General features: G+C 33.8%; 1 protein-coding gene across 2 annotated transcripts in view; it reads left to right on the top strand.

Moving 5' to 3' along the window:
• Window positions 1-449: 449 nt before the first annotated feature.
• LOC106710493 (feline leukemia virus subgroup C receptor-related protein 2) overlaps window positions 450-15418 on the top strand; it is a 30355-nt gene continuing 15386 nt past the window's right edge. The window contains exon 1 of one of the 2 annotated variants that reach the window (XM_014502565.2): window positions 450-1085. In XM_014502565.2, the coding sequence (XP_014358051.2) occupies window positions 729-1085 (357 nt within the window). In that variant the 5' untranslated portion in view covers window positions 450-728. Of the gene's footprint in view, window positions 1086-2325; window positions 2721-15418 lie in introns of those variants that run through there. The other variant, XM_014502568.2, reaches the window with a different exon arrangement.

Raw genomic sequence — 15418 nt, forward strand, 5'->3', positions numbered from 1 at the left:
CTAAAAATCACAGATTATACACGACCTAGGGACCTTCAAGAAGCGAAAATACCATTTCCTTAAAGGCCGGTAACGCATCTGCAGTTCCAATCTTTTAGCAGAAGTTCATGGGTGTCGTTGGTCACCTCAGTATTCCCGCCGCTCGTTTGCCTCCTTCTCTTATAAAAAAAAAACTTAGTTTGTATACTTTTTGTAACTATTATAACTTTTAATTCCTTTTATCAGACTTTTGTTTAGGTTTATTTATTAGGCAGCATTTGTTACTTGACCTTCACATCTGCAAATCTTAATTTGAATACACAATAAATATTTTTAATTTTATGTTTATTCAATCGTACTAGCGCTTATCGGTGGTATGATAACCCGTACACTTGTGAAGGTTACGAGTAGCATACGTTGTTTGTTTAATTCAATGAATTTTCCATTTAGCTTCATTATAAAATAATTCAGTTGTTACTCTGACTTTGCAAAGGCGGGTACAAGAAAAAGTTATTGAAAAAATGTTACGTGAAAGAGACAGCTATATGTTTTGTTGCGTTATCTAAGTTCATTGAACAAGTACATTTTTGTCGTGAAGATTGACCGTGAACCTGAAGTTACGCTCAAAAATAGTGTCTTAGTAACTGTGAAATTTTATCAGTATTATGTATCTGTGAAACATACGTGGAACACAATTCTTGAGCTTATATGTGGGACCCAAATAATATAAGACTTTTTTAAAATATAAAATGTCAGTGATTGTTGAGAACGGGAACGGGATGAACAATCCCCCGGAACCTACATCGTTATTATCAGAGACTGATTCTTGTACAAGATTGGATGTAACTGGCAGTGTAGTAGACGGCTTGACAGAAGAAATGGATGGTGTTAAATACACTGTGTACAAATCTAGATGGGTAATGCTCGTGTTATTTGTGATATACTCTGCGTCAAATTCGCTGCAGTGGACCCAATATACTATAATACAGGATATAGTTGTGAAGTACTACAGTGTGCCGAGTACTGTTGTGTCGTGGACCTCCATGGTGTATATGATAACATACGTGCCTCTTATATTTCCCGCCAGCTGGCTACTGGATAAAATGGTGAGTTCCTTTTATCGCTTTTATTACAAGCTTTTATTTAATTTCATCTGTACCGTTGTCTGTCATCAAATTTAGCTTACATGTATAAATCGTGTGACAATGTGGTACTATGATGACATGGTGCTGATCTGATAATAGAGCTGGAAGGTGGTTATAGGAACTTCGCAACGAAACGACACAACCTTTTCGAGTTTTAATAACTTAAATTGTTTAAACTTTCGTGAGACATCATAATTAATTAATTAAGAAACGGCTTAACTCACGTTTGATCGTCCGGTGACGGCACCGACTAGTTTCGAACCCATCGGGGGTCCATCTTCAGGGCGAGTGTTTAATCCGAAGACTTCGCGGTCGCGTCGCGTCTCGCACCAATTTTAATAACTTTGCTATGTTTGCTCCGTATCTAATCGCTATTTGAGCACTTGGTTTAATAACTTTAAGTCTTACTTAACATACTTATTATTTAAGTTATAACTTAAATGTAATGCTATTTAGACGCAAAACGTTTGGACAAACAGATTACAAATACTGAATCAAGTAAATATTTCAATACGAACAAACAAGTGATTGAATTTCCAACATCTCCGGCCACAACATCCATTAGGAAAGTTTTGTTTCCATTTGCAAAATTTGCGCAGCGGCTTAACGTCCATTTCATTTCGACGGCATTAAATACGTCAAAGCAATACAAACAACCAAAGAGACAGGTTTTAGGTAAAGGCTTTGTAAAACGTAAGCCGCTAACAGAATTCGCGGTGGAAAGTAAAGGAAATTTCATCGTTTGTGGTACCAGATTTTATGTCTACTGTCTTACTCTCTATCATTTTCTGTCTTGGGACGTTTATTATTGAAGACAAGTGTAATGCATATATAAGTGCATTTCGCGCGGACGCATCCGCGCGAAATTTAATATGAACGAAATTTAATAAAAACTTAATATGTAGCCTATGTGTTCTTCCAGACTATGTTCTATATCTGTGCCAAATTTCATCAAGATCGGTTCAGCCGTTCCGGAGATACCTTTAAACAAATATCCATCTAACCATCCATCACCAATTACTTATCACTTTAGCCTCACATGAACCTAAAGATTGCGAAACACTTGAAATAACAACAATTTCGCGGTCTCACAGACGATGATTAATTCGATAACAAGAGCTCAAATACTTTTGAGTAGATAAAAGAATTCACTGATGTAAACGATCGGACGATTGATAAAAAATGAGTAAATTATCAATGTGAACTGTCTTTAAACTGTGCGCGTTAGCAACTGATGGACGTTAGTTTGATGGAACAATGTCTGTGGTTAATAAAAATGAAAACGATAGTACTAAAGCAGTAGAACCTGCTTGGTCGACTTACACGAGTCCAAAGAAATTAGAAGGTGTTATGGAATACGTGGCGTCTGACAGTGTAACTAAATACAAAGTGCATAGAAAAAGATGGTTCATGTTGGGCTTGTTCGTGCTATATTCGACTTCGAATTCGATGCAATGGATGCAGTATACAATAATACAGGATATAGTTGTGAGGTACTATAATGTGCAGAGTACTGTTGTGTCGTGGACTTCAATGATATACATGATCACCTACGTGCCTCTCATATTCCCTGGCAGCTGGTTACTCGATAAGACGGTAGGATTTTATTTATTAAACTGCAAAACATACAAAGAGAACAAAGAAAGTAAATACTCTATTTGGAGATTCCTTAATTTTTCTTTCTCGTAGACTCATAATATAATTTTATCTGGTTTCAGTGTATTTTTAGCTATACATTTTCCACTTGTGAAGGTAATTTTTGTCTCGACGTCGTGATCCCTGTTATCTCGTGTACCCCAGGGGTCCTCCTGGATCACTTTCTGAATCATTGATCTTGTTTATAATTTCGACTTGTATTAAATGAAATATACATTTTCATAGGTTTTTTAACGTTATATTTTTAAATTTTTATTTCACACTAAATATTAACTTTATCAACTTTTTAACAGAGTGTGTAACAAGATTATACCGTGCATTATTGGAATTCATTTTTCACGGCCATAAATTTTAAGGTATGATGCCCGTGCATATTTGTAGCTCTGTTTTTGTGTAACTGCTTTATTAATAATATTAAAACTTTATTTTAGATAACAATTTCAAGAAAAGAACGGTGATAATTCTTAAAACCAAACTAGGTTCAAATTCAAAGCTATTGCAATGTTAAGCTAAGTCAGCGGACATATTACTTTAATGTTTTTGTGTATTCTACGTTTTAAATCTTAAAACTGAATACAGTTTGAAAGGCATATTGAACTAAAGCTATTAATATCGTATCTTTAGTCCCAGGTGCGATTAAAGTGATAATTTTTATTTATTAGGTTATTAGTCGAAATTTATTGCGTTACAAGAATTGATTAGAAGCAATTAAATAACGATTAATGTAGAATCTTTATTGTTGTATAAAATTTTGTTACCCTCGGCTTCCACTGCTGAAACAGTCGCATAAAAACATATTGCTCTCTATCATTTTCCTTGCAAAAAGTGAGATGACTATATTTTTGTTCCTCATGACAGCGATTTATCGAACTCATAACGAAAAGCTATAAAGCAAAGATAATCGTTTTTTAAATTAAATTAATTTAACTAACAAGTTATCTCTCATTCTTGCTTATCGATAGAATTATTTTATTTGTAATGAATACTAACCACTGAACTCAGAGAAGTTAAGTGACAGTTTAGATCGGATGAAGTGTGATAATTCTAATGAAAGGGTATTACTTAACGACCAGTTATCTACTTTGAGTGCAAAAAGATTAACATAAGTAGCTGCTTCAAACTAATTACAAGTATTAAATTGCTCTAACTTAATTCGTTTATCGAGCCGGGCAGATCACATCATCCCATCCATCTTCCTACTAGCCAGCTTAAGTTGACCTATAGGTTAAACTTTAAAGTGCAACTCGGTTATAAGAAAGTTATCTTGACAGCTATGCAGCGGTAATAAGACTTAATTTTGATGAAAAATTAGTATGATTAAAAAAAACGTTCGTGTTATAGACAGATCTTGTGATAATGGACACTTGAAAGTGATGAAATTGTCTTTGCAATTAAACGATGGGATAGAAATGTCTTAGGGCGTAGTTTCATTTGTCGATGACACGGTCTTTATACAGCGAACTAATGATGTATGAAAATTATCGGCCTATGTAAAGCAAGCGTCGTGCGGCGATTCAGTTGAACTTCACGGGTGCTTTTTATCGCGCGTTAAAAAAGCGTTTAATTAATATTTTTATAGATATGTTCATATGGCAGCACTTTTAAAACGCGACACTTTTTATTACTATACGATACTATTGTACAATGCTCGCGACGCATGTATCGTACAATATTATCTGATATTTGTGTAATCTTGTGTTGTCCTATTAATATCTCAGGTAGCAACAAAAACATAAATAGAAAGTTTTTAAGACAGGTTATTAATTAATTTAACGCTTAGGTAAGAGGTACAAGGCACAAGCAATAGTTATTGCTGTACTGTTATTCAAGAAGTTTCTTGAATATTGGCTGGTGTCAGATCACTTTGAAAGTTACCAAGAATAGATAGTTATGGATGGTGGATGCAAGCACGAACTTCGACCGCGCGAAGTTCGTATTACTTTTTATAACTTAAAACAAAGTTTTACAATTACAAGTTTGCTATTTTTTTATATATTACTTTTTTAACAACATTTTACTTTTAATCATAATTAAACATTGCATCATTTTGAATTTGTTTCACTTCCAAATTTAAAGTTGTAGTCTTATGTTTACACATGTTTTTCGTTTAATTTATTATTAATAACTCAATCAAGAATAATTTGTTCTGAATAAAGTGGCAGCGCGATCTAATTGTCCAATGATTTATGGAATAAGTTGTTTGCTTGTATTGGGTTTAACGTGGCGCGACTGTTTCGTCTTCTGTTTGTCTAACATCAATGTAAACTTTACAAAAACAAATAAAATTTAAAGGTTAGTAATGGATTTTTTAAATTCATTTCTTTATTAAATAAAAATATTATTAAAAAAAATAAGTTGAACTTAAATTTACTTTGTTATATATTTGTACAGTTTTATATGAAATAGAGGTAGGATTTGCAATAGAGTGCCAACTGTTCGTATAACTTGTGAAAATTCGAAACAATCCCTGCGCAGTTAATCACGCAGCGCCTGCCTGTTGTGTGCGGCAATATTATCAGTGTTATTTGTGTTGCTATTATTTTATGTAAGTTATTGTCGTAAAGCATTATCACATGGGCCAAGATCACAGGGGTTTTAGTGCAGACTATAAACACATATACACGTATAATTTTATATGTCCACTTCGAGTTTAACTGTTGATATACATCCACGGAGATTCGCCGTACTCCATTTATAAGCGTAGCTTGCAATTAATCTTGCTGGCTCTGGAGCTGCTTGCGGCCGGGACACGTGTGCAATAGAGGTCAGCTTAAAACTAGTGACTACATATTCCTTTTGTAAATGGACGTTGCCAGAGATAAACTGTTGTATGAAGTTACGGCTCTTAAAAATAGGAGCTTAAATCCCTTCTTATAAAAGATTTTAAATAAAACGTCTAAACAAATGGTTCTTATTAGCTTACATTACACTGTTTAATAAAGGCACAGTTAAATTCAATGAATTTAATAAAAACAACAAATATAAATAGCATTCAATATTGATATTAAACTACTGTTCAGTGCACTAGATAGACAAATGTTTAGAGGTAAGAGGATTTAAAAAAAAATTAAAGAATCACTCGTGACCGGTATCATCAGTTGAAGATAATTATTACGCACGGACAGATGCTTGTATATTTCCATATCGCACTTCTACGCTTATTTTACACAATATATATTACAAAAGTACTAAATCATTGTATAAATGTCTAGCTTTTAAATGTCTGGATCAGCAGAAAGTTTGTACAGCGCTTTCGAGTAGCAGATATGACGTAATACCTAAGCTTCGTTTAAAACTTTTACTAAAATAAGGCGGCTTTAAACTTTCTGTGTTCCTCTTACAGAGCTCAGTGGAACGATACTAATGTTTTGTTGAGATATTGTTGGAGTAATAGGTAATCTAAACAGATGAGCCCGCACCATGAATTTTGTACTGGGATCGATTATTTTGACACCACCAAAATGTTCAAAAATTATGCATACTTAAGCAAATATGTGCGTACATTTCCAGCCCCGTATACAGCTCGATGACGTGACATGTCGTAAATTGTGATCGGCCCGCGTCATGTAGCGAAGGATTTACGATTGTCCCTCTCTATATAAATCGTGCTGCCGCTGTTATGCAAAACAGACTCATCTGCGACGTGAAACCCTATGGACTTTTTGGACCCTATGAATTTTTTGGCGGTTTATTTGTGAAATGTACATACATCTACTTTATAATACTTCACTACAAAAAAGTGGTTGAGGTAGATGCGATGCCCAAGTACTTCTTTCTATTAAAAAAGCACATTTTCGAGATGTTAATATTGTAGTAATACATTGGCCTTTTCAATGCAAAATAATGACGACGCGACGTACCATTTTTTTTTCAATTGTCATTTAATGTTTTTTTTTTTCATTGAGCTGTTCTTATGTGCCAGCTTGTTGTACGGTAGCTTAGATAATGGCCTTTGTTACCCACCGACTCCGAAGTCATCCGCGTGATGTCTGTGACGCTCTCCAACCATTATCATGCACTCTTTGTCTTTGACATTTTAAGACGTTTCTTTCAGAATATGTTACACACAACATTGATAACAGATATGTTGAATACGCACTTGATAATTATACCTAAGTGACTGTTTGTTATATAAAGGAACAATGTACAAAAATTACTATAACTGAAGATTAAGTCTAAGTCCAAAAACTTATCGGTCCTGGCGAGAGCGATGCTGTTATCGCAGTTAGGCAGACTAGGCAAAATAAGTTGTTGACTTGCTTGCTATTTATTTATGAGAACCCAGAATATTACGTAGAGATAGATAGATATCGATAAAGACTCTAACTTTTAATTAGTGCGCGATCCTTGCGACATTTACAAAGCGCGGTGCTCCGTTCTCATGGCGTACGGAAGGTCGATTTATTCCTAACATACGGTTTTTAATTAGTTTTTTCAGCACAATGTATGTGATAACGAGTATCTATGTGGATGCCTGATGGTTTGAATTTATTATTTATTTATTTCGATCTCGGAAATAGTCCGTTTTGTGACTTTTTATTTCGTGGTTCTAAGAGAAATCCTGTGAGAGTAAAAGACATTATTATCTGTATCTTTAAGTAATTTGATTTAAAGTGGAGTGACGTGAATAAATTGATTTTGCGTAGCATATAATTTATACTCCCATCTCCTACATAACCTAAGTTCATCAAGTAATGCTAAACAAACTTTGAAGTTGCAGAACTTCGGGTTAACATGTGGACATTCCTTTGATCAACTTGCGCTAAAGAATTTGAATAACTTCATAACACAGGTTTCATAACTTCATAACACGTGATAAAGTTGGATTTAACGCTATCTTTTTCAACTCAAAAGTACTTTCGAGGTTTGTTTAACATTGTATGTGTTCTCACACTATATATTTTGTCAACATGAGTGTGTTGACGATTCTGACGCGGAAGTGTGGACAGAATGTTCCAAACTCAATGGCCATTGTGTGGGATTTGCTACGCCGGCAGCGGCATGTGCCCTTGCGGATAATAGGTTCGATTATGTGACTATTGTGTAAGTTGTGAGTTGAAATAGACTGTAATTCAATATATAACTTTAAACTTTCGTAGTTTTTACTAATATAACGTTCGTAAGAAACGGTCAAGTTCAGTCAACCCGTGAACATGGCGCATGCAACTGTGCCGAAATATCGGGAGCTCAAACAGCCTAATCGTGGTAAGAATCCCGTTTCTTACGAACATTATATTTGTAATTCAATAATTTACTTGAGAGTCCAACGATTTTGACTTTAATAACTTATTTGTTTACGATACAAAGAATTAATAGCGAGACAAAATTGCTCGAAGATTGTTTATTACAGTGTGCATAAAGGTTTACAAACAACATACGACTACGCCGTGCATAATTGTTTACACGGAGACAGTCAGTCTGCCGTATCATTGTTATCATCACGCCGAGCGGACGGAGGGTGCGCAGGAAGTATTCATTCAACCTCTCACTCGTGTTGGAGGGAAACTCGACAGTCGACAGCGGCCCATCGCGCGCGCCACTTGTCCACCACGCGCTGTTTACCGCGCGCGGGAAATTTGACAATAATAGTTTTAACTTTAAATTATAATAAAGTAGGCAAAGGTAACGCTTCAAAAGCGTACTTGCAGATAATTATAAAATAATTTAAAATTACTGTGTTATTTACGTGCCAAATCGCGTTAGTAATTTTTGAAAATAAATTAATCTCAGAAATTAAAAAATATAAATATGGGCGACTCAAAGACCATAGAGGTTAGCGGTAGCGTTATGGACGGAGTCGGAGAGAAGGGTGGCGTATTGGAATCTCCGAGTAAGAAGCAACCGACGGAGTACACGGTGTACCCGATCCGCTGGCTGATGCTGTTCATCTTCGTGTTCAACTCTGCGACGAACGCGATGCAGTGGATCCAGTACAGCATCATCCAGGACGCGGTGGTGAAGTACTACGGTGTGACCAGCATCGTGGTCTACTGGACCTCCTTGATCTACATGATTACATACATACCGCTTATTTTCCCCGCCAGCTGGCTGCTGGATAAAGCTGTAAGTTCACATTAAATAAAAGCTGATTGTGTATATCAAGATAATACTGGTATATAAAATTTTAATCCCTATGAGGATTTCTTTTTCGTTTGATTTTTGGATTGACAAGAAAAAGAAATTAATTAGTTGAATTCTGATTCGAACTTTAAATATTCAAAGAGTTGCATGACTTTACCCTTTGAACCAAAACAATGTCTTATTTTTCACGTGTCAAATATATTCATTAAACATTAAGGTTAATAAACATAATGTTTTGCTGCTAAGTTTAATGTTATAAGTCCTACGTTCAGATTGGTGTTGGGCATTATTAATATAGAAGAAATAATGAAATAGATTTATGTAATAAGCCTGAATTAATTTAACCTCAGGAAGCAAACTTTTAGCCATTAACCATTCAATGCAGTTGTGGAAATTCCTAAACGTACAAGTACAAGCTAACTTTGCCAAATTATTCCGAATTATGTTTTCAAGTTGGCAACGACGTGTTAACATGTGGTTTCTCGAGCAAGTTGTTTTCTTAAGGAATTTGGTCAAACATATTGATATCGATGAAGGGATGATGATAAATAAATCAAGAGAACATTGCAAGTTGTTACACGGAATTGTTTATGATGAAGACGAAAGCAAGTCAGTCAGGAAGTCCTGAGTAGATATTCTAACACTGTCTGACTACAGTCAAACTGTACTGTGCAGTATTTTTGCTATTCATCTTACTCTTACTAATATTATAAACGTGAATGTTTGGATGGATGGATGTTAGGATGTTAGTTTTTTCTGATATATGTATCTAAAACAACTTAAGTACGATCTTGTATCATAGTGTACGTTGTAGATTAATATACCCTTAAAGTATCATAACGATGTATTCTTTATTATCTAGACTTAAATCTTGTTAGTAAAAGAGACTATTAAAATATACTTGGCAATTAATAAAATACATTAAAATGGAATTAAAAAACAAAGTTGGAAAAACCTGTTACAAGGAAAATATTAAAAAAAATACTACATTACAGATTATATTAAATTCAAGGCCAGATTAACGGTACATTTTCTCAATATTACATTAAAATATGTGCTTAATTTGTTCTGCAGTTAAACTTTATTCACATGTCAATCTCATCGTATACTAAAGTGCCACATACAAGTTCTATTTTTAACATCATTCCTGTATCAGCCTATTTATTAGTAAAAGATCGTGACCAATCCAAAAGTAGAAATATGCTCTGGTTGTACAGATCCTTTATAGCGCAACCGCAAACTATTATCCGTGGAATTCTGAGACGAAAATCTCCGTTTAAAACTTATTGTTATTTTTGTTTTGTTAAAGATAATTACAAGTTTATGGCTTTTAACTTATAATTTCTTCCATTGTATGGTATTTCGAAGTGACGTAAAGTATTAACTGGCAATTAGTTAATTAGTAAGCGTTTCTCGCAGTAGAATTCCACTGCAATGTTATTCGTATTGTTATATATCCCTGTTTTGTTAAAGATAATGAAAGGGATGTCAGTATATATTTAGACAGTATCGCGGCAGTGGAGTTCTACGGTTAGGCAGTCATTCAAAACGTTGCGACGTTGTCTAGTGCTAATGATATGAACATCTTTACTGCACTGATAACGCAGCACGCGTCCACTGGCAGACCACATACGAGACGTCACGTTTGCACTATCACTTGCTGTTGCTAATCCATATAAAGCTGCGTTCACACGCGTATGAAATGCTGCTTTCTTTTAATTTACTAATACTTTAATCGGAATTTATTGTAAATCTGATATAAAGTTAGTTTACATTGTCCTCTTCGTTTAATCAAGAATGATTGAATTGAATTAGCAATTATTTTTTTATTAAATTATAATTTATCAATTGAATTAATATTGAACAGATGTTTTCTTTTACTCTTTGACCTTTCTGTACTCTATGTACCGCGCCAATTTTATTTTATTTTAGTAAACAGAAAAATAAAATGTTCGTCACTATTTTTCTATGTTTTTTATATTCGCAATAAAACAATACTAGTACGTATGTATGCTTCACTCAGAGTTAGCCCACAATAGCTAAGGGCAACCACTCCAAATTGTGAGAGCGCTCAAAAATTCAACTACTCGTACCATTGCAGCTTAAAAGAATACACAATATATCTATATTTAAATGCTTTGTTCTTGTCTCTGTGTGTTACTAATCATTTTCTATTAAAATTTCATGGATATGTTATTGCAGATTTTGACAGCTTTATTTCTTGATCTAGTGCTCTTTTAAAGTATAGTTTCAAGTTAAAATATATAAATCAGAGGAAGTTTGAAAGTAGCGCCAGTTATCGAGAAATTGAGGAGCAGAAGGTTAGCGTGGTTGTTGTTCATATAAACAAAAAAGTAAAGAGATTGAATGTGGATGGCTATAAAAGTAGAGGAAGACCAAAGAAAGTATGGATGGATTGTGTGAAAGAGGATATGCGTAAGAACGGGGCAAATTCAGATATGACCCATGTGCCCACCCTTCATAGGGATAAGGGCAGATTGATGATGAAGTTAAAATATATGTTAAATATGTTGCAAAAAAGAAACAGTTAACCAATCTGTTATTGTATACAGCTTTATAATCTTTTTGTAATGATGATGGAACTCGTTTTACAATTTATTAACTTATATTTAAATGTTGTCAAACATTTTAATTGACACTTAAGTTAATTTAATTATGCAAGATTTGATTGTATGGATAATATACTTAACTTCAATCACTACCAATTGCCAATTATAATTAATTTCAAACCATATTTGCTTTTTTTTATCAGGAATGCAAACAGGTTTTATTAGTGATTTTATCCGAAAATAAAGTGACTAACTTCATTAATATTTTCATAGCGCGGAACAAAATCATCTCTCTTTGTTATTTCACACAGCTTGGCGTATATAAATTGTTAGCTTTGTTATAAAATGCATTCAAATGTAGCATAGCAGTGACAATAGATCGGTTAGCAGCTAACCGAGTTAGATGCACTAAACACGACCTGAATCCACTGCGACCATTGTATGTGGGGTGCTGCGGACACGCTCGCTTTGATTTACATGTGAAATCGCTGGTGAGTGTTCACTATATTGGTCCAATTCATAAGCGCCAGCGGGAATTTTATTAATTTATCTAATGATGTTTAAGACTCGTTTCATCTCCTTGGTGTGAAATCTTTTGACATGTACTTTAATTAAGTGCTCATTTGACATTTTGAAAATGTTTGAAATGTTAACAACATCAGTTAGATCGGTCCATCAGGAATCAGAGACGCCTTATAGACCAAGTTAGAGTTTTCATAGTGTTTCGAAACGGATAAGTGCCAGTGGTTTAAATCGCTTTCAGCTTACATCATGGCCCCGCTCTTAATACCTGATGTTTTTAGTATCGCAAACAAAGAAGTGCGCGGATGTGATTTGATGCATTCTCACCGTCGCCTGGCACTTTGTTCAAATGCAGGCGTACCATTTCTCAACGTAAATATGACTTATTCCCATCACGTAAAATAAAATGCAATACCTCTTTATGTTAAGATTTAAATCTTGTTTGTTAAGAGGTGGTAGGAACCTGTGTAACTTGATGCAAATTTTCTGAACCTTATTACCACGACTAATCTAATTTTGATGTGTTTAAACTATAAATACATAATCGTAAAAAGATATGTTGATGATATATTCACAAAATATAACATACTTTTTTCCTCACGACAACCTCAATTTTAAAGGTCGCTCCTGTGCAAAGGTCGAAAAGATAAGAATTTCAAGTATTTCAACTGACTTCCTTTAATGTGCAAAGTAATAAAATATATTATTTTAAATTAACTTGGTATGTATGTACATTGTTTATCATACAACATACAAGCAGCTGGGACTGCGGTACTAAATCTTAAACACAAATCTTAACAGCGAGCAGATGGCAGGTGTTCCGTTCTTGATAAACATAACTTATTAACGTGGATTTAATAAGAAGAAGTAAACAATATTTGTGTGTACACAAGTTTGAAAATTGAAGCAGAAATAGCGTTCGGAAATATCGGAAACAGTCTAACAGCTAACAGTACCAATTTGTGAACTAGATTTTATTTTAAATTTTGAGTTCTATTCTTAAGATTTTTTTTCATATGAGATCAAATTTAGAAATTATAGCGGCCTCAAAAATTTATGATATTCCCGAACGACATCCTATTGAAAATTCAAACAAAAACGCAGCTGTGACTACAAAATTATTAAAAAAAATCAACACTGGTATCAGTATTTTATGAAAACCTGTTCGAAATCTTTATTTATTTATTTTATTCATAATTATTTTGACTACTTTTAAATGTTTTTAGAGAAAGTATCAAAACGATTGAATCCAGATAATCCAAAATTATATGGAAAGTAAAGATCTTCCACAATAGTACACTCTTTACAAAGTTACATGTTAGAGTGCTATAAATTAAATTAATTAATTACACGAGGCAACGACACGTGAAGTTGCCTCCACGCAGTCACTCCGAACTCTTGCTAACTTCATTTCGCTGGAATTTTACGCGCGAATTAATTTAGAAGGATTTTATAATTTTACTTCTTGTATTGTAATTTGATAATTTAATTGCAATTTCTACATAAAAGTGCTAACGATTTATAGTTTAGTAATATTGAGAACAGCTCACCTATATATATTTAACTTTCAGCTCGGCCTATAAACGTTAACGAACAAGTTGAGTTAAATTAAAAATGTTTCGACAAACTCTACTGTTCCTGTTTCAGGTCAGTAAGTACGCAGGGCTCAACAAGTTAGAAGTTAGAATTGTTTTGCTAAACATTCATTGCAGAGTCTAGACCCTTCAAACAAAACAAAATTAATTTTATGGTTTACGAGCTTTTACCCGCGAGTCCATCCGCGCGGAATTAAAAAACTATATAAGTAGCCTATGTGATCTTCGAGACTATGTTCTACATCTGTGTCAAATTTCATCAAAATCCGATGAGCCGTTCCGGAGATACCTTCAAACAAATATCCATCCATCTAAACATTCGCATTTATAATATTAGTAAGATTACTTATGTTCGATTTTCAAAATTTCTTAACAGAATATTTTTCAACAGATCTTCTTCCTATTTCAGATACAAAATTAAAAAAGTAGTAAAAAAACTTGAGAGGTGTCAAGGGACACCCGGATGGAACGAAGTTCCTTTCAATTAATTAGTGAAGGAACCAATGTTAATTCTATGCATAAAAAACTTAAGTCTTCACAAGAAGTACATTTTATTTCTATGAATTTTCGTTATATATTGTCACGTCGTTGCCATGGTGATATAGCAAAAAGTGTCGTGACAACTTTTCGTAAGAATTTTTTGCGTCTAGCCCCCTTACACAACGCGCGATAAGGAACTTCGTTCTAAAAATGCATTCACATATTGGGTAGTTAGATCAAGTGAAGATCACATTTCAAATAGTTTATACAAATATTGAATTTCATTTGTCATCTTCATCAACTTCGTAACATATCATTGTTAGTATTATGTTGAATTCACATCTCTATTGTCTTTGAAATTAATTACTAATATGTGCACATAATTATTATTTCCATTTCTGATACACTTATATACTTTGATTTATGAATATAATAATTTATTTATTGGTTACACGAATGGTCGAAGATCATTGGAACGATAACCTATTGTTAGAAACTATAAGAGTATTATCTAAGTAAACAAACATATTAGATAGTACTTATTATGTAGATTCTAGGAAAAAAACATGTCGTACATAGTTTTATGATTTCGTCGTCATAATTTCTGTTGAAATAAACAATTAATGCATCTTACATTATCTTTGAAATAACAATATCCTTTACTGTTCATTTTTCATCTTACAATTAAATTCCTAATTGTTTAGCTCTTTTTGTTTACTATAAGAATACTGGACAACTGATTTTCAAAGAGGTCCAGGTAAACCCTGGTGTTCATGTAGGATCCAAAGCATGTACGATGACGAGAAATAACACTTGAGGAGTTTACAAATTAAAGAACAAATGCAAAGATTCGGCGTATCCAGTTTTGTAAGATATCTTTAAGGAAAAAGGAAAAATTCTACGGATTAAAAAAAAGTTACCGTTAAAATCGATGGAAACCAGTAAATAATAGAAGACATAGGAAGATATTTGTATCGGTCACCTATTTCCGAGCGAGTGTGGGGATTGCAATAGATTGGAAATGTTATCGATCCCAACAAACAATTGCTTGTGAGATACTACTAGCTTGTGACTTACATTTGATACCAAAAGTTTCCAGTGTTGACGTTTCTGTATCCGGCTTGTATCTTACTCGCTTACGGATATATCTGTATCCAAATTTAAATGGCGTATTCTGCACAGGGTTGTAACTAGTTGCGAATACTTTTGTAGATTTTTTATAGTAATAAATTGAAATTTGCCTACATCCTCATACTCCTCTCTGCGGTTGTATTCGTAGATTTATCATGGTCATTTTGTACCAGTGACCCTCCTTAAATCAACGCCATTTTCTTTGCTTGCTTCCTCTCTAATCGATAAATAGATAAATTGACAATATTACGTTGTTCGA

Source organism: Papilio machaon, chromosome 2, assembly GCF_912999745.1.
Source record: "Papilio machaon chromosome 2, ilPapMach1.1, whole genome shotgun sequence".
Lineage (NCBI taxonomy): Eukaryota > Metazoa > Arthropoda > Insecta > Lepidoptera > Papilionidae > Papilio > Papilio machaon.